Source organism: Stegodyphus dumicola, chromosome 7 (genome assembly GCF_044657685.1).
Source record: "Stegodyphus dumicola isolate Sdum_Otavi_A_Nest chromosome 7, ASM4465768v1".
Lineage (NCBI taxonomy): Eukaryota > Metazoa > Arthropoda > Arachnida > Araneae > Eresidae > Stegodyphus > Stegodyphus dumicola.
In genome coordinates this window covers 158,690,096-158,716,823 of record NC_140774.1, presented here as the reverse complement: position 1 = coordinate 158,716,823, position 26,728 = coordinate 158,690,096, and the positions used below count along the sequence as shown (strand labels likewise).

General features: G+C 35.7%; 1 protein-coding gene across 4 annotated transcripts in view; it reads left to right on the top strand.

Moving 5' to 3' along the window:
• The window catches only part of Nep3 (M13 family metallopeptidase neprilysin 3), a 169,666-nt gene that overhangs the window by 51,503 nt on the left and 91,435 nt on the right, over positions 1-26,728 (top strand). For all 4 annotated transcript variants that reach the window (XR_015042219.1, XM_085820979.1, XM_085820978.1 and 1 more), the window contains 2 exons: positions 7,298-7,425; positions 20,311-20,529. Coding sequence is in view for 3 of the 4 variants with exons in the window: in XM_085820979.1 (XP_085677105.1) it covers positions 7,298-7,425; positions 20,311-20,529 (347 nt within the window). In the remaining variant the exon portion in view is untranslated. The remainder of the gene's footprint in view (positions 1-7,297; positions 7,426-20,310; positions 20,530-26,728) is intronic.

Below are 26,728 nucleotides of genomic sequence, written 5' to 3'. Positions count from 1 at the left end.
AAAATTACTCAGTTTAGTTTGAGCAGTACCATAAATACTGTAAATAAGGACTCTAAAACTATACATAAAACGAATCGATTTCCAAGGCGGATGACATAGGTCGCTTTTCTTCAGGGCCTAAGCAAATCTATAGACGTGAATGGAAAGAATATTCAAATGAATAGGTGCGGTCAAAGGCGAAATGGGTATAGAATGCAGTATTACATCATGGAAATGAGCAGCATGAGCTGAGTAAAGACGAAATCAAAAGAAACATTTAAACCCAAGGAATGTGGCTTGATTCTATAGAGTCTCGTTCTCTTTGGTAACATAAACTACGAGAACTCTACGTAAGACCGACTTATCACTATGTCTTGGAAATTACTACAGAAACTGCGAAGGGTCTGAGGGACCCTTTTATTTAACTCATAAAGTTAACAGAAGGCACATCTTGTGCTTACAAAACCAGCCAACATTTATGGCGTAAATAAAAAAATAAGAGAATTAAAATTAAAACTAAGTTAATCGTAAGTTAGACGAAAAGTCTACACAGACAGAGACGCGCAAGATCACTCAGACCTAATATGTGCGTATCAATCCTAATAGCCACAATAATGCAACGCTGCAGATAAACTGCAATTTGCTCACAAAAGAATCAAGTAGTAAACTGTGCCTTCAGCAGGCAGCACACTCCCTAATTCTACCATCTAAAAACGATCTTTTAAATATTATCTCTTTCTACCTCATTAGAATGCGCGCAAACTAGAAATTAGCATTCTGACAGGAAAATGGAAAGTGAGAAAGACAGCAAAGCTAATTAACACAAAATAACTGGTTAGTGAAACTAATTGTATTTGAAATTTTAAAAGTTAATGAATCATGACTATCTATAAGTTGCTTTTATTTAGTTTAGTCACTCAATAAGATCACGAAAAAAATTTAATTGTTTGAATATGTGTACCATTAACAGCACGACAGAATATGCAGTTATATTCACTTTCAGACTTCTGGCAGGTAACTTTCTGATGTAACGCGTGCAGCTTCTTGTGTCTCTTCTTGAGGCGGTGAAACGTTTTCGCTGTAGGCTGCATTTTTAATAAAGCCCAGGAAAAAGAAGTGGGATAAGTAAGACCAAGACCTCATGCCAGCCATGGAATAAATACATTTCTGCCAGTCTACTATTCCGGTATTACATGATATAATTCGCGTCACACATGAATCGCAAATGGAGTAGTAGTTCGCCATATTGTTGAACGATCTGCAACTCAGCATCTTCTGCTTCCAGTTGCTGGATTTAAAGAATAGAAGAGATATGTAGCAGGTCCAGATGTACGCTGCAGTTCATATTAGCGTTTTAAAAGTAAAAAGGCTCCAAAATCTTAGGCCACATCTGACATTAACCTTAGCTAGAAAAGTTTCGAATGTGCTTATGAGCCACATGTAGAGTCTCAGATTCTGTTTGCCATCGTGACAAAACCATTTCTTTGAGTACTTAATACGATCATCTCCTATAATGTCATTCTACTCATTTCTATTACAATACGTCAGTTTAAACTTGCAGAAATTAGATTTCTTTACGCAGAATTCCTCATCAACTCCAAAAGTAACAGCGCATGACTACAATTCCCATAACCGAATATGAGGATACCAACGCAGGGCTAGCAGAGGTGATCTACTGGAAGACTTTATTTCTGCTAAAAACATATATAAACACAATAATAGCGCGCATAAAAACAGCACAGTAATAGCAACGCTTCTGCCTCTTTTTAACAACTTCAGACAGAGGATGGTCCGACTTGACTCTCTCTCATCTCACCACTTTTTGATCTTTAATAGAAAAGTTTTCGATCAGCAAGAGGAGGAATTCATATCTGATCATAAACACATTAGCTTCGAAGTAAGCGAACAAGTCGACATCAGTAGTACTCAGCGTTTTAGAAACATTGACAGTGAAAGCAAACAAGATTGTTCTGCTTTTCATTAACACCATCCCAAAAATGGATGAAAATGTCAATGCAAACACTTTCAAAGAAATTAATCCATTCACTCACTGTGTTATAATTTCACACAGAAGACCTAAAGTGAAATGTTCGAAACCAAACAACCGAATAGCCGAATTCAGGTAAACTGGTGGACAGGTGACAAGCGGGTTCGAAAACCCGGGCGGCTTCATAGATTGATCAGGTGTCTAATAGTCAGCCATGTGTTATCTGGGTTTCACAACTATCTAGAGCAGGATTTCTTAATTTTTTGGGTGTGGGGACCCCGTAATATTTACGAAAATTTTGGGGGATCCCATAAACATTGCGCAAACCCGACACACGCATGAGGGAAACTGTCAGTTTCTTCACTTGTAACGTAATATACTATTGTACTTTTTAGGTCATTAACTTTAAAGTAAAATAAAAGTTTCTGTTATTAAAAAATGCATCGAAACTTTTTCGCTTTTTCTTTGTTTATATTATCTATTGTTTTATATTTTATTGTTTATATTATCTATTGTTTATATTATCTATTGTCTTATATTTATCTATTTTCAGAAACATTATGCAAAAATATTTGGTAATTGTAAAATAAGCTAAAGAAATATCAAAATTGCTAAAATTTTTGGCAACCCCCTACTGCAGGTCCCGCGACTCCAATTAGAGTCGCGACCCACATTTTAAGAAACTCTGATCTAGAGCAACACTCCCTGGTGCCTTAAAGAGCTGCATCGGAAGTTTATTGAATTTGCATTCTACCCAGCCATAATTATATTTGTTGACAGCATGCAAGGTAGTTGACACTAGTACTTAATAAATTCAAATGGAAGACGTAATACACATAATACATTAATTACAATAAACATGAAACATGTGATACAGATTAAACGAAATAACATTATTTATGGTTAGAGTGTTTGTATAATTATTATAATAATTATTAATTATTATTATAATAATTATACAAATCACAATACAAAATTACTCAAAGTACGTAATAAAAATTACTGTTTCAGTACTTTAAACATAGAATACAGAATTCCATATTCATTGGGTACAATGTACTAAATTCAATATATATACTTTTCATTTAATACATTTTGCATTGCCTGTCACAGTATTAAGGGTAGTAGTTCTTTATATATTATTGCGTATTGAACTCGATTATGCATGATGCAAATTGTATTTAGAGGAATACTATACAGTACTCATTTAGGATTACTGTTGAAATACCTAGGACATGAATTACAATGTGCTTCACTCAGTATGTGCAGAAATCTTATCTACAGTGCATATGATATTCACTATATGCATTTTCCATTACAGTCAGTGTGTGCCTTCATTGCAGTCAGTACTACTTCAGAACTAAGTCAGTGTGTTTCATCGTGACAGTCACTACTGCTATCATTACTGTGTCATCAATACAGTCATTTTATAGTACAGGAATGCTATACATTGGTGGACAGCCAAACTACGTGTCTGAAAAAACAGAACCAAAGCATTCAGGAGTAAGATGACAAGCACTCTTTCAGAACAAAGAATCAGAGCACATTAAAATTACTCAAAACAGAAAGCTATGTTATAAAACGGAAATAATAGAAATCAAATAAAAGAAAACTGAATTGGAAATAATGCTGGTGAACAATACTGCAGAATTCTCCATTCCTTGTAAAACTCTCCATTAAATCTCAATAAAAATAGTTTTCAAACCAACTGAAACTATACTACCAACCAACAGCCCAAATTTCACAAATACGTTACTTAACGCAACATTGTACTCGTTGAAGGAAGTAATGGATTCCATTTTTATAGAAGACTTCTGAAAACTATGCATCAGAATAAGCTGTTATCAAGAGAATCAAAGCGTCCCAAATTCCTAGGAAGACAAAATTTTGCTGCTAAAGAATTACACAACATCATCAAAGTTCTTTGAAATAAAATGGCACCAGGATTGGACAAGATAAATAATAAAATTAATTCAAAAGCTTGGAAATTTATGTAAGGAGCTGGAGGAATAAGGCACCACTTTCATAAATTTTAAATAATCAGTGAGAGTCGGTACGGATTCAACGCAAATCTTTTTACAACTTACGCTGTAGACGAAATCGTGAGGATAATACAATATAATGAATCACAAAATCTGCTTCTGCTCTGCTTTATCTTGACTAAAAAAGGCATTTGATTCCCTCTGGTGACCTGCTGTACATCTGGTGCTTTGCCGTCGACACATCTCTCAGACAGATAAACATCCGAAGAAACATCTTTATAATTATACAAAATTATCTACGCAACAGGAGAAGCATAATCACCCATAATAACCGAACAGTAGATAACCACCAGACAAGAAGATGTCCGTAAGGATCGTGTATAAGCGTGTATCTCTGGATTCTTACATTTAATTATATCATGTCGCATCAATGGTCTTGGCATTCGCAGATGCCGCCGCATTAATTATCGCATTATCGATGGCAGAACAAGAGAAAAACTCATATGTAATAATACCAACCACATTCTCGCAATCTTAAACCAACTATATAACGCAAAAAACTAATATTTTCAGAGTAAAAGTCCAAAGTGATGATATTTTATAGGCCAAACTATACGGAAAAAAAAATTCTTCTTAAATTTACGGAAAGACAATAAAGATCGCTAAGAAATTGAAATCTCTTGGAATGATAGTAAACGGAAAACTCAACTTGACAGAAGTTCTTCAAGATAATTAAGAATAAAAATTTAAAAAATAGCCATCTCCATGATAAGAATGAGCGGATGTGGTTGGGTTTAAATTTTTCTATCTAGAAGCCACTTTTTAACACTGTAAAAAAGGAAATTGTTAATTACGGAGCTGCTATGTGGGGGCTTTTCACTTCGGTGTTACAGTTTTTGTAGAATTTATAGGTTCTGCGATCTGTTTATGTATTGTTCTATTCTTCTTGCCATATTTGGTTGATCTGCTTATTTAAAAGTTGTCTAAGCTGTGTTTTAGGAAACATGACGTTGATGAAGTCAATTTCTTGGTTATGTTAGACTATCGGCGGTGTCGTTGCCGACGTGGCCGCTATTGTTCTTAATCCAAGAAAGACTGATTTTGAGGTTTTCTGAGACGTTATTTATTTCGCGTTTATCTGGATTACATATTAAAAGTATGACTGTCTGAGTTGATGATGAGTTTTGCGATGTTATTTGGTTGGCAGTTTGGATGGCGCTTTGACAGCAGAGGGTTCAGTTTTGTATGCTATTTGCCTCTTTTAAGTAATCGTTCCACTTGATATTTTTTGTACGTATTACTGGTCTGGGAAAACCACTACGCACTCCACTTTTTTGTCTGTTTTAGAGCCATCGGTGTAAGCTTGTGTTGCATTGCTGACTGGAGAGCTTCTGATTTGATTATGATTCTGCAGTGGCGACCTGCTGGGTGTGGGTAATGAGGTAGAGGGCGTTTTTCGAAAGGGTGTTTGTTTCATGCTCTGTGTTTCTTGTTGATTTGAAATACAATTTCAGCAATACTTTGGAGATGGAGACGACTGTTCCTGCAGGAACACTGAGAGTAGCACTTGATGTTGTTTGAAAACCACGGGTGATGTTGAGGGTGAATTGTCGCTGCGTTGAGGTGAATTTTTTCCTTCTCTTCATTATTATGAAAGACCAAATTGCTGCGCTATAGGTAAACATTTTTATGATTATTGTTTGGTATAAAACTTTGGTTATACTTGGCCTCAAGTTCCATTTCAAGTGACTTTCAAAGTCGAAGCTATCTTTAAAAATCTGAGTTCACAATTATAACCAAAGATCGACCAGTTAAAATGCTATTCCATAGCTATGGATAAAAGCACTGATATACAAAGTAGTGCTCAACTAGTATTATTTATAAGAGGTGTTGGTGAGAACTTTGAAATTGTGGCATGCAGACCATGGTAGCCTCTGTCAATAGCAACTGTTTTTAAGTAATTTAGTTCTTGGTCAATAAAGCAGTTGCTATTGACGGAGGCTTTTCACCTAACGTAGTTGATCAAGCGGTTAAAATAGTCTCATTTCAACACAACAGAACGCACTCTTTCGTTTTAGGAGATTATAGGAATTCTGTTGTCACTCCTTTCTTTCCATTGGGCCAGGCTTAGGTGGTTGGACTGTATCGATAGCGAACTTAACATTATTTAAGTTACTATCTGGAAAATTCCGATTAAACAGAAGTCTGGAAAAGGGTTTTAACAAAGGTCATTATCTGCCTTGGGTTGTTGTGCCAACAGAAGAAAAAGAATTACAAATCTTGACTCTTCGATTCAACCACACTAATTCAGTGCAGGAGCTTTTGGAAACAACATAAAATCTAAAATCAGAGGTAAATATAACATGAAAAAGATAAAATAGCTATTGAAATAGGAAAACAGCAACTTGTAGCCTGCGAACACTTGCAGCTAAAGTTATCACTCATCTGCCGTTTAATTAGTACATCTGTTCAAAAGATGTATGCAAGTGCATGTATTTGGGATTATAATGGAAACAAAGTATTGCGCTTGTTTTAGTTGCTGTATTTCACACTATGTTAACGAATCTTTGTTACTTAATGCGTGCTCTGAAAATTCAATGGTTTTTGCCTTACCCACGTTGTAAATCACGTTTGATTAAAATCGCACGTGCTGAATCAACGGATACAGGGGTACAAAGCTTTAAAAGATAAGACAGAAATGTACTTACATCTGAATGACTAAAATGTTCATAATTTAAGACAAGCTGTTAAAATAAGTAAAATTACATCAACCAGTGTTATACGCTCCGGTGCTTGATTACGTAAGAAAAAAATCTTGAAATATAAATAAGACAAAAAATTCTTATCGTCATCCAAACAAGTATATTTGATCATTCAGCTGCTTTCCATTTCACATACTAATGAGTTCATCTTAATAGTGATTCTATAGCTTCAACGTTTACAGGGAGCCAAAATTGTTCTATCCTTGTCTCAAGTCCTTTCTTACGTAGGTATTAACTGTTATGCAAATAATCTTTCTGATGTAGTTTACTATGCTGTCGACAAGCTACGATATTTCACTTAGAAGACTAAAGATCTAGAACCGCTATAAAGAAGGCCCTTGATCCCGATAATATGAGAGAACTTTATAAATGTGAAACAGAAAATGAGGAGTAAAGGAATGAACCAAAATAAGCCCTGGGCGTTCAGAAATGAACATAGTAATGATTGTAGATGCTGTATGATGTTACGCTAATGAGTAACATAATGTGACACTAATGAGTAACATAACTAAAATGTCATTTAGAAGTTGCAATCTGTTTGTTATAAGACAATTGAATTAACTCCCGCATTTTCCCTTCATTTGCAGAAGATGACACTTTTGAGCTAAAATGTGAAGCAGAAAAGAAAGCTCGTATTTACTACACGTCTTGCCTGGATAAGAACGAAACGGCGGACAAACTCGGAGCACAACCGATGCTCGATCTTCTCACTAAGGTAAGGTATTTATTTTGATAAGTAACATATCCAAGAACTGTTAATTGTCATGTCTATATCAAAAAAGTCATGTCTATTTCTAAAATCAGGTCTATTAGTCTATATATATATAAAATCAGATTTTAAATTACGCCCAAAGAAGTGTTTTTTTAACGTTTTGTGTGTTACCTTTATTTATTAACTATCTTGTTCTCTGCACTTAAACCATAAAATTCAGTTCAGTAGCAATGTCGCAAAATAATTTTAAAATGAGCATATCTTTAGAATTTCCGATACACAGTTCCGCGCCCGCTGGAGATAGAAAGGTTTTTTCCCCCTCGCCTTAAAGTGTTGCCATTGCTCGCTTTTAAATCGTTGAGTTTGTTACTCAAAAATTCGTTAAAGATTTACAAAATATGAAACCGATCATAAAACAAATTCCAAATTTCAAATTTGGTCTTCCACATGTCCATATTCGTAGGAGGATTACGTCATTCAAAATTCGATGGCTTTATGTACCGTTGTTTTATCACAATTAAAAATAGAAATACATTTATGCAGAAAAGAGAAATAGACATACATTTATGCAGATTTTTCATTATTTAATTTCTTCAAATATAGTGCAAGGCTCCAACATTTGGTGGCAACAGTTTGAAAAGTAAAACGGACATTTATAGTGATTCAACGCAATATCGCAAAACGAAAACAATAGTTCTTCAGAGACAAAGCCACTTTGGACTAATAAAGATCGGAAATACGTGAATAGGTATTTTGCTAACTGACGATGCTCAAGATCCTACAGTTATCACAGCTATTATGGTGTGCATATTGTTGTAAATATACGCGAATATTTTATTATTAATATAAATATTAAATTGAACTTCAGTTTATATTTTATTTTATGCCTAAAAATAAATAGAAGTAAAAATAAAAAAATCTGATGTGGTCACCACTTCTTCCTTGTACGGCCTACTACATTATACGCATTTTTTACTTATTTCCTTAATTTAAACTTATTTCCTCGAATTATTCTAACTTAATTAACCGAAATCTCTAGACAAGTTCAAGTGACATAAAAAACTTCAAATTTAAAATTAAATATCACGAACAATTTTTTGCCGTGGGGGAGGCAAACTTCTTATTATTTCTCGCAATTTTATTTTTTCATAACGAGTATAAAACTTTCCCAAATAAAAGTATAGAAACAGAAGACCGCATTACAAGTTAAATTTCTATTTTCGAAAATTATTACCATTATTATTTATTTTGATTTTGCCAAAACACGAATATTTTCGTCATTTAAAACACTTCTGTAATTAGAAGTATATGACTTCGACAAGCGATTGCGCAAAGAAAAGGCTGTAAGGCTGTTTAAAGGGAAGGATATGTAAGATATGATTATAAACATTTGGTACTGCTCATTGAAAAAAAAAAAAAAAAAAAAAAAAAAAAAAAAAAAAAAAAAAAAAAAGAAGTTGCGTAACTAGATGTTATAGCAATCCCACATACAAAATTTCAGAGTTCTACAATAATTTTTCAGTTATGCGAGATATATGCATACGTAAGTATAGCCGTCACGAAAAAAATCCCTTATGAATCCAGTTTAAATCCATTTCACAATCCGTTTTGAAAAAAATGTCCTTTATTTTGTCCGACAGACGTCACGTAAGAAAGAATCGTCCAAATGGATTCGGGAAAGATAAAACTAGATATTTCTGTTGAAATATGATACGCGAAAGTTTTGGGATTACAATACTTCCGTTACTTCGTATAAGGAAGAAATATTTTATTTCAGTTTATTTCTAAAGAAATGATGATTGACACGGCTTTTAAGGAGAATCCTCGTGAATTTAAATAGAAAATATTTCCCGTAAAACGATTCCTTCGGAAGCCATCCTGTTACATACCGAATATTTTCGTCAAGACTCTTGATTTCCTTCCGGGTTTTTAGAGCTATGGCTCACTTCGTAAACAAGGAAATTTGAGCTTTCTATAAGAAGTTAAGAGCAATTAAGATGAGAAGTAGCAGCAGTCTCAGATCAAATTATTCCTCTGTCGTTACCCGCTTGGGAAGAAGACAAATCGACGTCACGTGATCGACGTCGCATAAATATGACTAAGGAAATACTGTCATGCATTGTTGTCTGCAAAGAGATAATGAGATTGGCAGTTGCCAAGGGAATAATAAATTTTGTAAGAGCCCCAGTAACAACAAAATATGACAGCAATAAAGAAATTTGGAGTGTTTTATAGATTTCCAAAATAATAATAATCTTTATTTATGTAGTTCTCTCTTTTAATGCAAGACAGAATCAAGTTAAAAGGAATGCTTCATTAAGAAATACAGTAGAACTCTGAGAGATTATCTTATAGTCAGTTTTCTCATTGTTGCCATTCGGCAATGCATAAGATTTTAAATATAATCAACTTTTATACGGTTCACAGTGATATGGGAAGCTAAGGAAATAGGGAATTATTCACAGGGAAATTATAAATCTTTTTCAAGAAGTTCAGGAAAATCAGAACTTTTACCAAAACGTAAGGGGTGTTAGAAGAGAGCAGATCAACTCTCTCAAATAATTAAAAATTCATGTTTTAAATACTTTAATAAACACAAATTACCTCTTTTTATAAATTAAATACTACAATCTTTGTTTTTGCTTCAAAAAATTTATTTTATCCACCTCATACCTAATAACAGTTTTATCAACCCATAGAGCTCTTTTCTCATTTTTTCAACTCTGCTGTTTTGAAATAGGCGCTTCAAGACCTTTCTAACCCTCCCCTATTTGTGATTGTAGTATTTTTCGCCATCACCACATATTACTTACTTTTTCCACCTCACTTGGAGCTGTAGTTTAAGTCAGCCTTCTTTCATGCACTTTTCACGAAGCGAAACCGAAATGAAGTGGGAGAAAAAGCAGTTAGGGGACTCAACCATCTGCTAGTGTAGTCATAGTTACAGCGCAATCCGGGTGAGAAATTACCCTGAAGTACCTATTATAGAATAACAGATTATAGTGAGCTGTTCTTCACATTTCTTTTTAGAAATATAATTGATCAATTTTCCCTTAAAATAGCGTAATATAAAAATCGCCATACTGCGTGATTTATGTTATAATAAAGAAGCCGTTTGCGCGGCCAGCCTTCGTTATGGTATGTCTTCGATTTGGCGAGTTAAGCGTTCTAGATTAAAGGGTGGCCATGAAAGCGGTTAGTTAAAAAATCTAGAAAGTACACTAACTATTATTGTTTTAGAAAAGAGCGAAGAGTTGACTTTAAAATCTATGAAAACTTCAACTTTACAATCAATACATCTTTGAAGGTTGGAATTTTTAATGTCCTAAAAAGAATATAATATTACGTATCACAATAAAACTAATAAGCTTTCAATATGCAATGATGCGAGAAAATGCGCATAAACTTGTAAGGATCTTAAGTTTTACTAACGTTTATTTTATTTTAAATCTTTACTATCACTTCTTATTTTCTACTTCCGGCCAGAATTATAAGCGTGAAGGAGTTTATGCAAAGTTGTCTGGCGAACGCCAAGTATTTAAGTGTGGCCTTTTTGCCAAGAGAGAGAGAGGAAGCAGTGAGTTCGAAGCAGGCCGCTTACCTTAGAAGTTACGCAGTTGCTATTTGCCTTCCAGGCCAGAGGTTTTAATCCTCTTGATAAATTAAACGTATTGTAGTGTTCACAGTCTCTGTGCTACATACGCTTCCTGTTATTATAAGGCCAATCTTATTCTAAAGTTAAATTAGAGTTTAGTTTTATTTTTATACCTTTTACGTTAGACCCCGAGTGGAGGGTCATTGTATTCCGAAGTACGGAAGTCATTGTATATAAAGAAAAATAAAGGGTCTTGTATACCCTTCGTCTGTATCCTGTCTACTTACTACAATTAGTGAACATAGCTTTAGTAAGCTCTCTGTTCCTAGTCAGGTCATTGTATGCTTCCGAAGAAGGTTAGAAGAAACATTGAACCTGATAGTGGCGCCCGACGAAGAATAACCATGGCCGAATTTCAAGAAGAACCTGTGCTGCCTGCAGAAACGGCTCAGAATCCAGAAATGCCAGCTGCCGCTCTGGAAGGATTTGGGTACATCGTCCAGACCATGCGCGCTTCGATGAAACCAGAAGCAACGTTTAATGGAAACTCACAGGTAACCAGTTTTTTGGAAAAATTGGATGACCACTTCATGCTCTACCCCGTGCACGAGTTTCAAAAAGTTACCTTAGCTACCAGCGCTTTGAGGGGCCAAACGCTTAACTGGTTCAAATGTATCGGCAGAAGTCTCTTGGGTCAAGCAGGAAGTCCCACCTATACCTACGAAAATTTCAAGACTGCCCTACTAAAAGCCTTCCCTGTTGTAAGGGATCGTGCGAAATTAGAAACAGAACTTTTTAGTATATATCAACAAAGAATGGAAAACCTCTCGAGCTTTATTTTAAGAAAAATTCACGTTTTCAAGCTCTTGTATGGAAACCGTCCGGATCCTGAAATAATTCAAGTGATTTTGCCGAGGTTACTACCCCAAGTGCAAGACTTTATTGAATTACGAAATCCGACTACACTGGAAAAGTTATTTGAGCTAGCAATGCAGTTTGAAAGTAGAAGAACGGCGGACGTCGAAAGAAGACGCCAATATCAACAGCGAAACCAATTTGGTACGCCAAGACTACAGCAAACTCAAGCATACGGCTACGGAGAAAAAGCGAATCAGTGGGCAAGGAAACCCGAGCATTCAAAAACAGCCGGCGAACGTCGACAGTTCAATAGCAACCCAGGAAAAAAGTCTCAAGGCCAGTGGAGAAAGAAGGAAAGCACCGAAAGGAAAAATAATTTAAACTAAAACGGATTTCTGCTGACGAGAGGGTGCGGAAATCCGAAGGCCACGAAAACCCCTCTTCCTACAAGTTAAATACAGTAATGGTGAAAAATTTAACTCTTCCGAAGATTGAAGTCTTGGTAAATAATATCCCGGCCACCGCACTCCTGGATACCGGCGCGCAGTGTTCCTGTGTGGCAGAAGTCTTTTTTAGAAAGTATTTTCACAAATACCGCATATATAATGCGGATAATACAACAGTATTAGCGGCGCAAGGAGAACAATGTAAGTGCGTAGGTAAAGTACCTTTGTACATCCGTATCAAGGACGAACAAGTAAAGGTGATGTTTTTTATAGTAAAGAATTTGCAAGCAAATTTAATCCTAGGAATAGACTTTCTTTCAGACGCACAAGCTACACTGGATTTTAATGCAGCGTCCCTTAAGCTGACGATGAAACCAGTGCGTGTAGAAAAGGTTGAACCGCCAAGGTTAAATCTTGACCACCTGCCTAAGGACGAGCAAGATAGAATCCGACAAGTGGTAAGTGAATTTGCTTCCTTATTTAGTGATATTCCAGGATTTACTCAGGTTACTAACCATAGTATTGACACCGGAGATGCATTGCCGGTTCGTCAAAAACCATACCGGTATGATAAGAATAAGGAAAAAATTATAGAATGGCATATTACCGATATGCTACGTAAAAAGATCATAACGCCTATCTCAAGTAGTTATGCTAGTCCGGTGGTTTTATGTAAGAAAAATAATGATTATCCTTTGGAGCATCCAAAAAGGTGGAGATTCGCTATTGATTACCGTAAATTAAATTCCATAACGAAATATCCGGTATATCCGTTACCGATTATAGAAGAAATTTTAAGGAACATAAAATCAACCAAATTTATGACGACTTTAGACTTAACGAATGGTTATTTTCAAATAGGGGTCAGGCCTGAGGACGTGCCTAAGACTGCTTTTATAACCAAGTCTGGCACTTATGCATTTTTGCGTATGCCGTTTGGCCTTTCAGGCGCCCCAGCAACATTTCAGCGATGCATGGACATTGTGTTAAGACCTGTTCTTGGAAAGTCCACATTTATCTATTTAGACGATATCATTATTACTAGTGATAATCTCGACCAACATATACAGGATTTAAGACAGGTGTTTTCTTTATTAAATGAGGCCGGTCTAAAAGTTAATGTCGAAAAGTGCAAATTTGCAGCCCCTGAATTAAAATATTTAGGTTACAAAATATCGCAAAAAGGGATCGAAACAGATGAATCAAAAATAATCGCTGTACAAAAGTATCCGACTCCAAACACGGCAAAGAAGCTCTCTTCTTTTCTAGGACTTTGTTCATATTATAGGTCCTTTATAAAAGATTTTGCGGCTATCGCTGAGCCATTGTTAAAATTAAAAAGGAAAAAGGCAAGATTCTCGTGGACGGCTGAAGCCAATAGTGCTTTCGAAAAATTAAAACAAGCATTAACGCAAGCCCCTGTGTTGAAATTTCCTGAAAAGGATGAAAATTTAGAAATTTCAGCGGATGCTTCGGATTATGCGGTAGGAGCGGTACTTTCGCAAAATCAGCAGCCCGTGGCATTTTTTAGCCGAACTTTAAATCAAACACAAAGAAACTATTCCGCGACCGAGAGAGAGGCACTTGCAGTTCTGTTAGCAGTGCAAAAGTTCCGAGTCTATTTTGGAAAGGCGCCGATAACAGTATATTCTGATCATGCGGCGGTAACTAGATTGTACTCAGGGAAAAATTTATCCCCAAGGTTAATAAGATGGGCACTCAAGCTGCAAGAATATAATCTGGTAATCAAGCATACCCCCGGAAAGGAAAATATCGTAGCAGATGCCCTATCACGAATTAAATTAGACGAACAGGGTAATACCGTAAAAGTTGCAATGCTGACAGCGTGTACAATAAATTCCCGAGAAACTGTAATAACCGAACTGGGTAAGGATCCTGAGTTTGGAAGTATTTATGAGTATTTGAAGGATCCTGAAAATTTTAGCCACCAAGATATTGTGGCGATAAGAAATAGGGCGGCCCATTACGAACTAATAGATGGTCTATTATTCTACACAAAAACTACGAATTCCAACAACGAATTTCGACCTGTTATCCCAGCTAGACTTAGATTAAATATCCTGCAAGAGCTCCATGACAGCCCTTTAGCTTCTCATGCTGGTATTCGAAAAACTATCCAACGCGTACGCGAGGCAGTCTACTTTCCTGAACTGCAAAAGTTAACAAGGGCGTATGTCCAGTCCTGCCCAACATGTCAAGCCGTTAATTATATTAATTTCCGCCCGGCCGGGTTTCTAAATAGTATTAAATCCGAATTTCCAAATGAAATAATCGGCATCGATTTATTGGGCCCTTTCCCAAAAAGTCAGTTAAACAAAAGTCGCTATCTCCTTGTTATGGTTGATCATTTTAGTAAATGGACCGAAATTGTTCCCTTAAAACGAGCCTCCGCGAAATTAGTTACCGATTCTATTTTAAATAAATATATTTTAAAATACGGGGCGCCCCTAAAAGTTATATCGGATAATGGTCCTCAATTTGTAAGTAATATATTTGAAGACATGTGCCAAAAACTGCGCATACGTCATTTAAAAATGGTCCCGTATCGGCCGCAATCAAATATAGCGGAACGGGTCAACAGAAATATAGTGAAAATTATCCGTAGTTATGTTAAAAATTTTCATAAAAGCTGGGATAACTATGTCAATGAATTTGCTTTCGCCCTTAGAACCGCAAAACATGATACAACGGGCAAAACTCCTGCTGAGTTATTTCTAGGCAGAAAGGTTATAACACCGTTAGATAAACTATTTTATGTGCAACAAAGAGCCCCAGAATTTAAAATGGGTGATATAGAAAAACTAATAAAAGAAGCAAAAAAAGAATACGGAAGTAGCACAAAGAAAACAGAAGTTATACTATGATCTGAAACGACGGGGAGTAACTTATAAAGTAGGGGATGAAGTTTTAAAAATCAAGCATTCACTTTCTTCAGCACCAGAAGATAAAACTGCCAAATTTTTTCCACGCTTTGAAGGACCATATGTTATAGAAAAAATAACTCACGCTGTTGTAGTGTTAAAGGCAAGAAATGGTGAAACCTGTTCCGCAAATATTGATCAAATTAAACCCTACTTCGATCGTAATAAAATGAAAATCTTTTCAGATCTTTTGCAGGATCCGGTACGGCAGACACCGCAGGTACAAGTTCCAGAGGTGGGAAAACGACAAGTACAAGGGCAAGCCAATGAGAGACAGAAGCAAGTGAAAAGAAAATTGCCCCGCGGAAAAACTGAAGGTAAAAAGAAAAAGAAGCCGGTTCCACCGTCCAGAAAACAGAGTGCACGAACACCCCCAGAATGAAGAAGGGAGAAGGACGACGTATGTGGAAAGGACCGGGAGAAAGGACGGCAACTATAACCCGGCTGTGAAACGGAAGATTGACTCATCCGACAGAACTCTCCGCAGCAAAAGTCGCCGAACTGCGGAAGGGCCATCAGCGGCGGAGGAAAAAGTACAAGAAAAATTTGAACGGCCAACAACGAGGTCCAAGCAGGATCACGACAGAAGTTTCCCGGTTCCACCAAGACCAGCTGCCTTCAAACGGCCAAGACCACAAGCAGAGCACAAAAGGAAGGTGTTCAAGGGTGGCCGTACTGGTGAAAAACGGAAGCTTCCAGAGGAAAGCACTGAAGGGCGAGCCCGTACAAGAAGGAGGATCAACCAAGCTACTATCAGCTATACCTTTAAAGACTGGGCCCAGAAAAGGATGTCTGAATATTACAAAGATAAGTAAAATTTTATGTTACTTTACAAACTTAAGTTAATCTTTCATTCTTACTGCAAGTGGCAGATTTCAAGAAGTTTTACCTCATGCGAGGTCTACCTTTATCGCCAAAAGGGCGAGAAATGAGTTGTGACCGATTTTCTTATTATGTTTTTCAATTACTCGCGCGTAAAACTAAAGTTGATGTATAGTAGCGTTGTGTAAGACTTAAATATTGTAAAAAGTTATTGTATAAATTTTATTTAAAACTTTCTAGCAAGAAAGAAGTTTTAGTCTGAAAGACGTTTTGAAATGTAGTATTATTTCAATGTAGAAAGAATTGGCACTTGCTTTGAAAAGAATAGAAGTTAACAATGTACTACTAATGTATGTTTTCAAATGTGTAAAATTAACGGCATGTTGATATGTTCTTATATACATGTGAACTGTTATTTTAAATGTTAAGAAATACCGTGATATGGTAAAAGTGAAAGTAATGTTAAAAATTTGTTATTCGTGTGACTGTAAAGATTAAATCATGACGAATATATGTTAAAGGTTGAATGATGGAGTTAGGCTCTCTGACGCTACACTTTAGAGTTAGCCACTTTTAGAATAGTACCTCAGGGTTTAGAGTTGAAAAGTAGGGTGTGTTAAGAGGTCTCGTATGTTGAATTTTAACACGTTAGTGTTTTGATTGTAGGAGGAAGTGTGGCACACGTAGACAGAAACACATTCGTGTTTGGTGTTTTTACAACACATGTCAGAGAGCACGGGGAGAGATAATTAAAATAGTCATGAATGAAATAAGAATATTAAGAGAAGTATATTCTATATGTTAATTGCAATGTCATTCTGTAACATTTCATTAAACTAGTTTTCCTTCCAGATCTCTGGAAGGAACCAGAATTGAATAAAGCTCCTGTTTAGATGCAGTACAGATGAAAAAAAAAAGATTGTTGTATATCCCGGGAGCTGCTATTGTAACAAATTTCTTTCTTTTAAATTTTCTAGTTTCTAGCTAAGTTATGATTGTAAAAGGTTGGCCTCGCGTTAGTTTTTAGAGCTAAAAGTTTTCAACAAGGTCGTTTTAGACCTCAGTTTCAAACTAATTAACTCTGGCGGGAAGTATGTAAGGATCTTAAGTTTTACTAACGTTTATTTTATTTTAAATCTTTACTATCACTTCTTATTTTCTACTTCCGGCCAGAATTATAAGCGTGAAGGAGTTTATGCAAAGTTGTCTGGCGAACGCCAAGTATTTAAGTGTGGCCTTTTTGCCAAGAGAGAGAGAGGAAGCAGTGAGTTCGAAGCAGGCCGCTTACCTTAGAAGTTACGCAGTTGCTATTTGCCTTCCAGGCCAGAGGTTTTAATCCTCTTGATAAATTAAACGTATTGTAGTGTTCACAGTCTCTGTGCTACATACGCTTCCTGTTATTATAAGGCCAATCTTATTCTAAAGTTAAATTAGAGTTTAGTTTTATTTTTATACCTTTTACGTTAGACCCCGAGTGGAGGGTCATTGTATTCCGAAGTACGGAAGTCATTGTATATAAAGAAAAATAAAGGGTCTTGTATACCCTTCGTCTGTATCCTGTCTACTTACTACAATTAGTGAACATAGCTTTAGTAAGCTCTCTGTTCCTAGTCAGGTCATTGTATGTTTCCGAAGAAGGTTAGAAGAAACATTGAACCTGATAAACTTACTAAATAGGCAAAACTGTAAATGACAATGCAAATAATTTTAAACGTTAGTAAGAATTTGTAGAATTAATAATTTTTCGAAGCCAGGAAACTGAAGAAATCCGCATTGCCGTCGTCGGGATTCGAAATCCAGACCTCCCGAACATGCATCAAGCGTTATTCGAGTCACATCACGAAAGCATATGGAAAGGAAAGAGAAGATACCTTATTCACTGCCCCTTTTAAAGGGTGACTGGGGATTAGGGCACGATCCTGGTGGAGGCGAACTATCGTCCACCATCTTTCAGTTCGGACGCCACTGTAGAATCTTCATGAATTTTTAGAAATCACAAAACTGAAGAAATCTACATTGTCCTCCCGGGATTCGAACAAAAGACATCCCGAATTTGCCTCGAATGTGCTTCCAATTACATCATGAAGGCATATGGAAAGGACATAAAATCCTTATAAGTTTAAATGCTATTGTTTTATACAGTAAATCGGAAAGCAAAATTAAATATTGTTAATAAAAAGTTTTTAAATTGCAATAAAACCCCTTTCCGAGGCAATTGGAGAGGTAATCATTCAGATAAAAAAAAAAAAAAAAAAAAGCTTTGCGAACAGAGTATAAATTTTAAATCATGCCAGTTTTGCTTTTGATAAAGTTTCTTTGAAATTCCAAGAATAAGTGCACGGGTAATACTGGCAAATTCCTTTTTTACTGGGTAAGATTTGTTTCCTTCAATTAAAGTAAATCTTAAATGATTATTTTTTTCAATTAAACAAATAATTCATACATAACTATTATTTAAACTATTTTTTCAAATAAAAAAATAATTCATACAAGATAATCCATAAAAGAATTGGAATAAACAAACTCTATACATCAAAATTTACGCAAAGTGTGAAATTTTGTCAAATTTTTTACATGCATTTTTATGAAGCATTTTTATAAATGGTCTGTTGTCCTTCTTTGTTATATCCGTATAACTCCCATCATCCGCCGCAAAATCATGGTAGCTTTTCATCAACAGAAGATTCATAGGAGAGGGAATTCCTTGGGTGGTTCCGAAGCATCAACTTCTTGAATTTTGACTTCTACTTGTCATGGTGCTCTTAGGCCGCTGGCTGTAAATAGAAAGATAAGAGGTACTACACTACTTAGATTAATATCTTAGATCTTAGATACTTAGATTAATATCTAAGTAAAACTAACATGCGGGTTTTATCCCCGAAATGAAACATTCATAGGAGACGCATCAAGACGTTACTTTAAATAGCTCTGGTCATATGTCTTCAGAGCCCACCCGTACTTAAGTGCTACTGAGCTTTCATGAGGATCTGAACCTATCCTTATGAAGGAACTAGCTGCATGGAGGTTTTTATCGTTAAGGTTTTTATCGGTTTCCCTACATGTAACCTGAATACCAACCATTGTCCCCCACCGAGGTATCCATCGCTCTGAGCTTAGCTTTGTTGTGTTCTGCCTTAATCAAAGCTCAAAACAAGGCCTCAGCATGGCTAATTTTACGTTATCTGTGCCATCATCAGTCACCCTAGCCATCATGGAAATTTTCATTATTCTCCTGATCTACCTTACGAATGATATCTTCATAACTGAAAATTTGAAAACTTGATTCCCTGTTTTCTATATATTCTTATACCGAAAAGTCATCCTTTTAGCCTTTGAAACAACTCCATGAATTCATTTTCAGTTCGAGTTCCTTTCATCTAACATAGGGCTTCTTAAATCTTTTTTCAGTGGCGACCCCTTTTTACCGCTGAGACCCCTGAACCCCATAATATTTATGAAAATTTTGTGGGACCCCCATAAGCATTGCGCAAATCCGACACACGCGTGAGTGAAACCTTCAATTTTTTTCACTTGTACTGTAATATACTGCTCCAGTTTTAAGTCATTAACTTTAATTTCTAATTTTAAGACATCGAACAATGTGAAAATTTTAAATAAGTAACAGACGAAATGACAGCGTCACGAACAAAGCAAGTAAAATGAATGTTTATATTATAAAAAGAATGCATCGAAATGTTTTTGTTTTTTTCTTTGCCTGTATAGTCTTAGTTTTATCTATTTTCAGATACGTTGTGTAAAAATATTTAGTAATTGTAAAATTACTATAATAAGTTAAAGAAATATCAAAACTGCTAAAAGTTTTGGCGACCCCCTACTGCAGGTCTCACGACCCCCATGGGTGTCGCGACGCACAGTTTAGGGAACGCTGATCTAACATAAATAAACCATATTTTTGGCCGTAATGAACATAGAGAGGCTGTTAAATGACTTATCACTGATAAGAAAATTCATGAACGTTATTGATGTCTATTGTACGCTTTCTAGTTTTATTATATTTTACCAATGGTTTCTCTAAATTGATTGCCGGGTCGCTTAGCAGGGACCTTGCGTGATAGAGGTTCAGAGTTTAAGTTAAAAGGTGTCGATGCCATTCTATTGCAAGTGGAGTCGCTGTAGGTTTAAACAACTTAAACTAATCTTTCAGTCATTTTTGGATTAGAACATTTTATTATAGAGGTTAATCCCGTTTCTTTTCTTTTCATAGATAGGTGGCTGGAATATCAGTGGCGACTTCAACATCAGTCAGTGGAACTTCCAAAGGACGCTGGAGATCCTGCACAACCAATACAACCGAGGTGGTCTGTTCTCATGGGGAGTCGGAGAGGACGAGAGGAATTCGTCCAGGAATATCCTCCAGCTGGACCAGGGTGGTCTCGGCTTGCCCACCAGAGACTTCTACCTCAACAAGAGCAAAGACGATGAGGTTTGTTTCCAGGAACCCAGACTTTAATGCTATGAATCTCGAAGATCCAGATTCTTGGACTAATAAATGGTTCAAACTAATATGAATGCAATAATGGATTGCATCCGAGTTAGTCGCATTAACTTGGATTTTTGATCAAACGTACTTGGTTAATTCATGTAAAATATTATTCCTGGATATTTTACAGGATTTTACTAATTAATCTAAATGGGTTTTATGATATGTTTTTTTGGGGGGGGGGGAGGGGGAACATCAATAAATTAAATCGAAGAAAGTAAAATTTGTTCCTCATATCAGGCAACGTCCAGTTTCTCGGAAACGAGATCCTTTGAAGAGATTACTTGAAGAGATACGCTGATACTTGATCTTTCCAACTGATAATTTATTATAAAGTAAGGTCTATAGTATATAAGGTTGTATTCGAGGTTTTTGAATGTTAATTAAATTTTTCTGAAATATATATGTTTGTTTTGAAATGTAACCTTCATAAAGTTTAAAAAATTATATTTTACATGATTCAGAAATAGTTTAATGATAATTTAATCAGGAAAAGTATTCATACTTGCAGTATCTTCGCAAAGTTGGTGTTATCACCGATAAATGCGGAGGAAATTTAGGGAGCATTAATGGTAGCAGGAGGACAAGCAAGTGAGCAATAAGATCATGTTTGGAAAATTAAGTTGCCTAGAAGTTAACTAGATATTATAGTAGTCCTATATACAAAATTACAAAATTTCAACGTTTTACGTCTAGTCGTTTATCAGTTATGCGAGATACTTACATACATACATACGTACATGCAGACGTCGCAAACAATCCCTTCTGAATGCATTTTAAAGCCATTTAACAATCCATTTTGGAAAATGAATCTGTATGTACAGATAACACACAAAGAAAATCGTTCAGATGGATTCGAGCGACCAAAATGGATATTTCTGTTGAAATATGATACCCAAATTTTTTTCGCGATTACTGTACTTCCTCTGCTTCATACAAGGAAGTAAAAATCATCATGAAATTCAAAAATCCACTGAATCTAAACTTTTGTCTGTGAATTGATCTTTAAATCGCTAGTCTGTTGATAAGCCGCCAAACCTAAAGGTATATAACAAAATAATTTATAGCTCAAACTACAATTCAAAATCCATTCCAGTCAAAGTTAGTGATTTTGCTTAATTTTAAATTCCAAATAAAAAATTTCATATTACCCAAAGGGAAAACCTGTTTTTGATGTAACAAGGTAAACGTGTTCAAACGGTAACCCGAATATCGACCAAGAGTATTTACTTTAAATATGGCAACAAATCGCCAAATTGATACAATTTTTTCGCCTTTACAAACAATTGCAAAATTCAAAAAGGTAAGAATTTTAAATTTATCGTTATAAAATTTGACCAGTTTTCTGAGAAAGTACGAAAAATCGTCAGATGTTCACCATCAAGAGTAGGGAGCTGAGCAAATCAAACCTTGAAAAGGAACAGGGGGACTATGAAGTTCTTCTTTATGCGATCTTAAACCAACAAATCAGTCAAACTACCGTAGATGCTACCATTGATGGTAGAATGGGCTTCTCTTGGATATCGGTAAATTTTTTCTAAGAAAATGCGAGGTACCGGCACGTTGACCAACGTCTAATTTCTGTGATTCAAGAATCAGTGAGAAAACATAGATTTTAAGACATCAGTTCTTTATTTATTTGATATGATCTTAAGAGACTTTCCTGGATGCCACATGTCAGGAATCTTAAGACTCGAATTAGCATCCTAAGCAACAACATGAGACAGATGACTTCACATAAATGCGGTATCTCATCTGAGCTACTAAACATTTGGCATTACAGAAAGATTATTCTGTAATGCCAAATGTTTAGTAGGCAATGTTAGCGGCAATTTGGGGTGCTGAACTTACAGCTCACATGAGAAGATCCGTGTTCTCTATTCAGAGACAGCAGCTGCTTCAAGTATGCAGGGCCTACCGTACCACGTCAACACCAGCCCTACAACAACTGGCAGGAATTCCTTCCCTAGATTTGATAGTTTCTCAACTATCGTAAGGGTTACCAGGCTGGGTCAAACTTCAACACTCTGGGCTCATAGTTATCACCACTTGAATTATGAGTAGCAAAACATCTGCAACAATAACTTTCATCCAGCTGGCTTTTAATCTCTCCAACGGTATCATCGTAAACGACCAACCAGTTCAAAGCAACAGACTTAACCTTTTCATAGATGACTCCAAAACGGAGCACGGCAGCGCCTTCTGTAGACTGGAAAATGGTGTTGTAACATTCGAGTAAAAAAGGAAACTAGGCCTGAACAATTCAGTATACCAAGCAGAGCTTCTAGCTATCAGTGTTGCAATTAGGTATGCGAACATATGTCAACAGCAGAAATTCTCCGTACTGAGCGATTCGGCATCAGGTATGTCGGCTATCGCAGGTCAAAAAACCCGGAGTCCTTTGGTATACCGGATTCAGAAACAGCTTCTGGCAATGCATATCTCACAAAGACCCACTTTAAAATGGGTTCCCGCTCATACAAGGATTCAAGGCAATGAAGCCACTGACCTACTGGCCAAGCAGACAGCCAACAACAATATTAGAAAGACTAACTAACTTTCCTTGGTCTCACATTAAGCGAACAACTTTGACAACTCTGCTACAAAATTGGCAAAGTAGATGGACAGAGGCAGAGGTGGGACGAAGGACATATCGCTTACAGCTAAAAGTTAACATGGAAATAAAATCCCACTGTGATAGTAGTAGTAGTAGTAGTAATAGTAGCAACGGAGGACGTAGGCACCATCCCTCTACCATTACGGCTAATAGGTTCTGCCCACGTCCGCCCTTATCTAGCGTTTATTAATAATTCTTAAATTTTTACATTGCCATATATTGTGGCTGTTTACAAATAAATAAAATAATTGTACTTAAATTATTAATATAACTTATTACATAAATTTTGGTTGGAGAATTTTCTCTAATAAATTTCTTTCTTTTGTAATTTCTCTTTATTTTAAAGTAGTCATATATTATTTCTTTACTGGGATGTGTCTCTTTTATTATTCACACCATTTCACCTGGAATGTTGTTTAAGTCCTCTTGCAAAATTCCTTTCATTTTGTAGTAGTTCTTTTATGAGTTTCTCAGTTTCAAGGTTTCTATTGTATTCCTCATATTATACTTATATATTGTGCTAACGCTTCCAGAATAGTACTTTTTCTTTCCAAAGTATTCGTCTTTTCCTTTTTGCATGTCGCTGAATCCTATCTTTCTTTGATCACACCGAATGAACATGGGTATGTTTTCTTGTAACTGAATTTTCAAGTTTATAATATCTTTATGACAATTTAACTACCAATGCGTCATGTCTTCATAATCGCGAAAAGTCAGTATTTATTTTTCATAATTTGAATGCATGTACATATTAAATCCATATACATTTTAAATATAATATGTATGATACTTTTTGCTAGAAATTAATCATTTTTTCAAATTATGAGCACTGATGTTATTTGCTTTACTCTATTATAGATGGCATTTATTACTTTACTACTTTATTTACTATATACTATTATATCCTGTTATATGAAATTATATTACTTGACATAAATCTGTGCCCAATTTTGTTAGGATATCCATTGTTTTTGTGATTTTTGCATTGTATGCTTTTGATTTACTAAGAATTTACCAATAGCTTGAATATTTGTTGTTGGCATTTTAATATGAAAATCTTTAGTGAGTGGGCAGCTAGTAATGTAATGTTCAGGCTTTCCCAGCTGACCATAAATACAGCTACTTGTGCTTGAAATACCAAACCTTTCGAAATACTCGGGAAAAGGTCCTTGTGGATTTGCAATTAGTCGTTGTGGATTTACCTTGGCAAAATGTTGATGTGTTCTTTTACCGGTTTCAGTGTTATGCCATTCGTCTTGCTTAGAAGGTCCTCCACGAAGGCATCCCTCCCTTTAGGCAGATAGCATAAGGTGTGCTTTGCCGTAATTAAATAAACCAAGCCAAACCAACCATTCGTCTTGCCATTTTGATATGGCAGTTGAAACTGTGCTAGCCGAACACTGTTCTTGACAGGTTATGGACCATTCCCAGTATACCTCAACAAATTCAGATTTGGGGATACTCCTTTCTGCGAATGTGGAGAGGAAGGCGACACGGACCATTACTACTTTCATTGTGTACATACAAGAACTTGGCATTTGAAGAATTCAGCGGATTGTGCATGGGCAATGTGGACGTCTAACACACTCAAAAACAGAGTAGCCCTTGGTAAAATAGAGAAATTTCAAGACACTGCTTAAACATGAATAATATTATGCTTCAAATGTTCAGAATTTAAAGCAGGTAACCGGAATAAAGCTTGGTGCATGCAGTTATCAATCTGTAGAAACTGTTGTTAGTATGGTAATGTTCAACTTATTTGAATTTATTTTGGAGTTTTCCCCGCCGTGATGGTATATAATTCCGTTTGGTTCTTGTCCGTGTCGGAAACCATCATAGATATCCACTCACTCACTCGAATGTTGAGTAGTTAATATTCTATGGTGCATGTTTTTCAACGTCTATTAAAAAGAACAAAAGGACTTTAAGGAATATCCAGACATACAGTAAACTAACTATGATGGCTAATTTACCTGTACCAAGTAGTCTTTTAAAAACAGAAAAATGTTAAGTAAAATACTCTTGCAGTCCGCCTTGGATGTAATACATACTTTTTATTCTTACTGAATCAGACGGCTAAAAAAATCCGGTACATGTGTATTAACCATTGTCTGATGCTACACCGCCAGCAATCTACTAGCGCCTTTAGGTGTCAAAATACACTTTTTAAAAAAATTTCTGGTGGGTATTGTTTAGCAGTTATATTAAAAATCATACCGGTTTGTCATTCTTCGTAACTTGTCTCCATTCAACTCTGTTATCCATTCAACTCTGTTAATTTAAGAAGGCGCGTATTTTACTGGAACTAATTGCTCAGTCTTTATTCTAACGTTGTACGATGGAAATGTAATATCGACTATTATTGACATTACATTTCCATCATACTTCTTCCATCATGTACAGTTTTGCTGCGAGAAATGGAAGACGTATTTTTCGAAAAGTACCGTATTCCTGTAAATCTGTAAATAATTTATTGTTTCTGCTTCATTCTTGGCGCGAACGGGCTGGCCGCAAGGGCGTTTTCGTGGTTTCATCTTTGTGTAATGTGTATGCGAGCCAGTTTCCCTTAGAAGTCCACAACGAAGGCATCTCTCCCCTTAGGCAGATAGCCTTCGAATGCTTTGCCATAATTAAATAAACCAACGAAACCAGACCCCGAGAATCTTTTGTGTGAGGTGAGAGAGGGTTGCCAAAAAGTGACCCAGTGCTGATATGCGCTTGCTGTAACAGATCTGAAGTTCAGTTGAAATTAAAAAAGAAATTATCTCCCGCCTGCCCTAGCAAAAAATAATAAATAAAATAAATAAATAAATAAAAAATTGCATTTTTCTAGAAAAATTTGCCACTGTAACAAAGGCTGATGAATGCTCGCAAGAACCAGTGTCAGTGGAGGAATTTTTAGTGATATTGTACGTGTATAATTGGTACAGGCTAATGCACTAGTACCAAAATTTCTTAATAATAAATCAGCCAGTTAAACAAGAATATCATATTACTAGCGTGGTAGTGCTTATATTTAAACATATATTTCAAATAAATTAGTAAATTTTTAAGTGTGATGTATGCCTGAATACGTTCATTGGCAATTCGCATAACTGTACATACTCATATTGTTTGCTACATTTTGTTCATATTTATTTAAGTAATTGCAATATGATAAAGAACACAATAACTAACACACAATTACTTGCGCAGCTAGCCTTTGATCTGGCAAATAAAGTCAAAAATTAAATACTATCCTTGTCAAAGTACAGAATAATTAGAAAATTGGAAAATCTAACAGCGAGCTAAAAAGCGATTAAAAATATTTCGAGCATATTATTAAGTAAATATCTTAACTTAAAAGCAAGAAAAGAACAAATTAATGTTATGACTAAAAACGAAGAAATAATAAATAAATATGCTTATTCAGAAAAATGTGAGAACTTGGAATAAAATAGAATGTTAAACACACAAATTCGCATTCAAACAGATTATAGTGTTGCTAAATCCTGAAACACAAAAATTTCTAATTACAGCAATTGT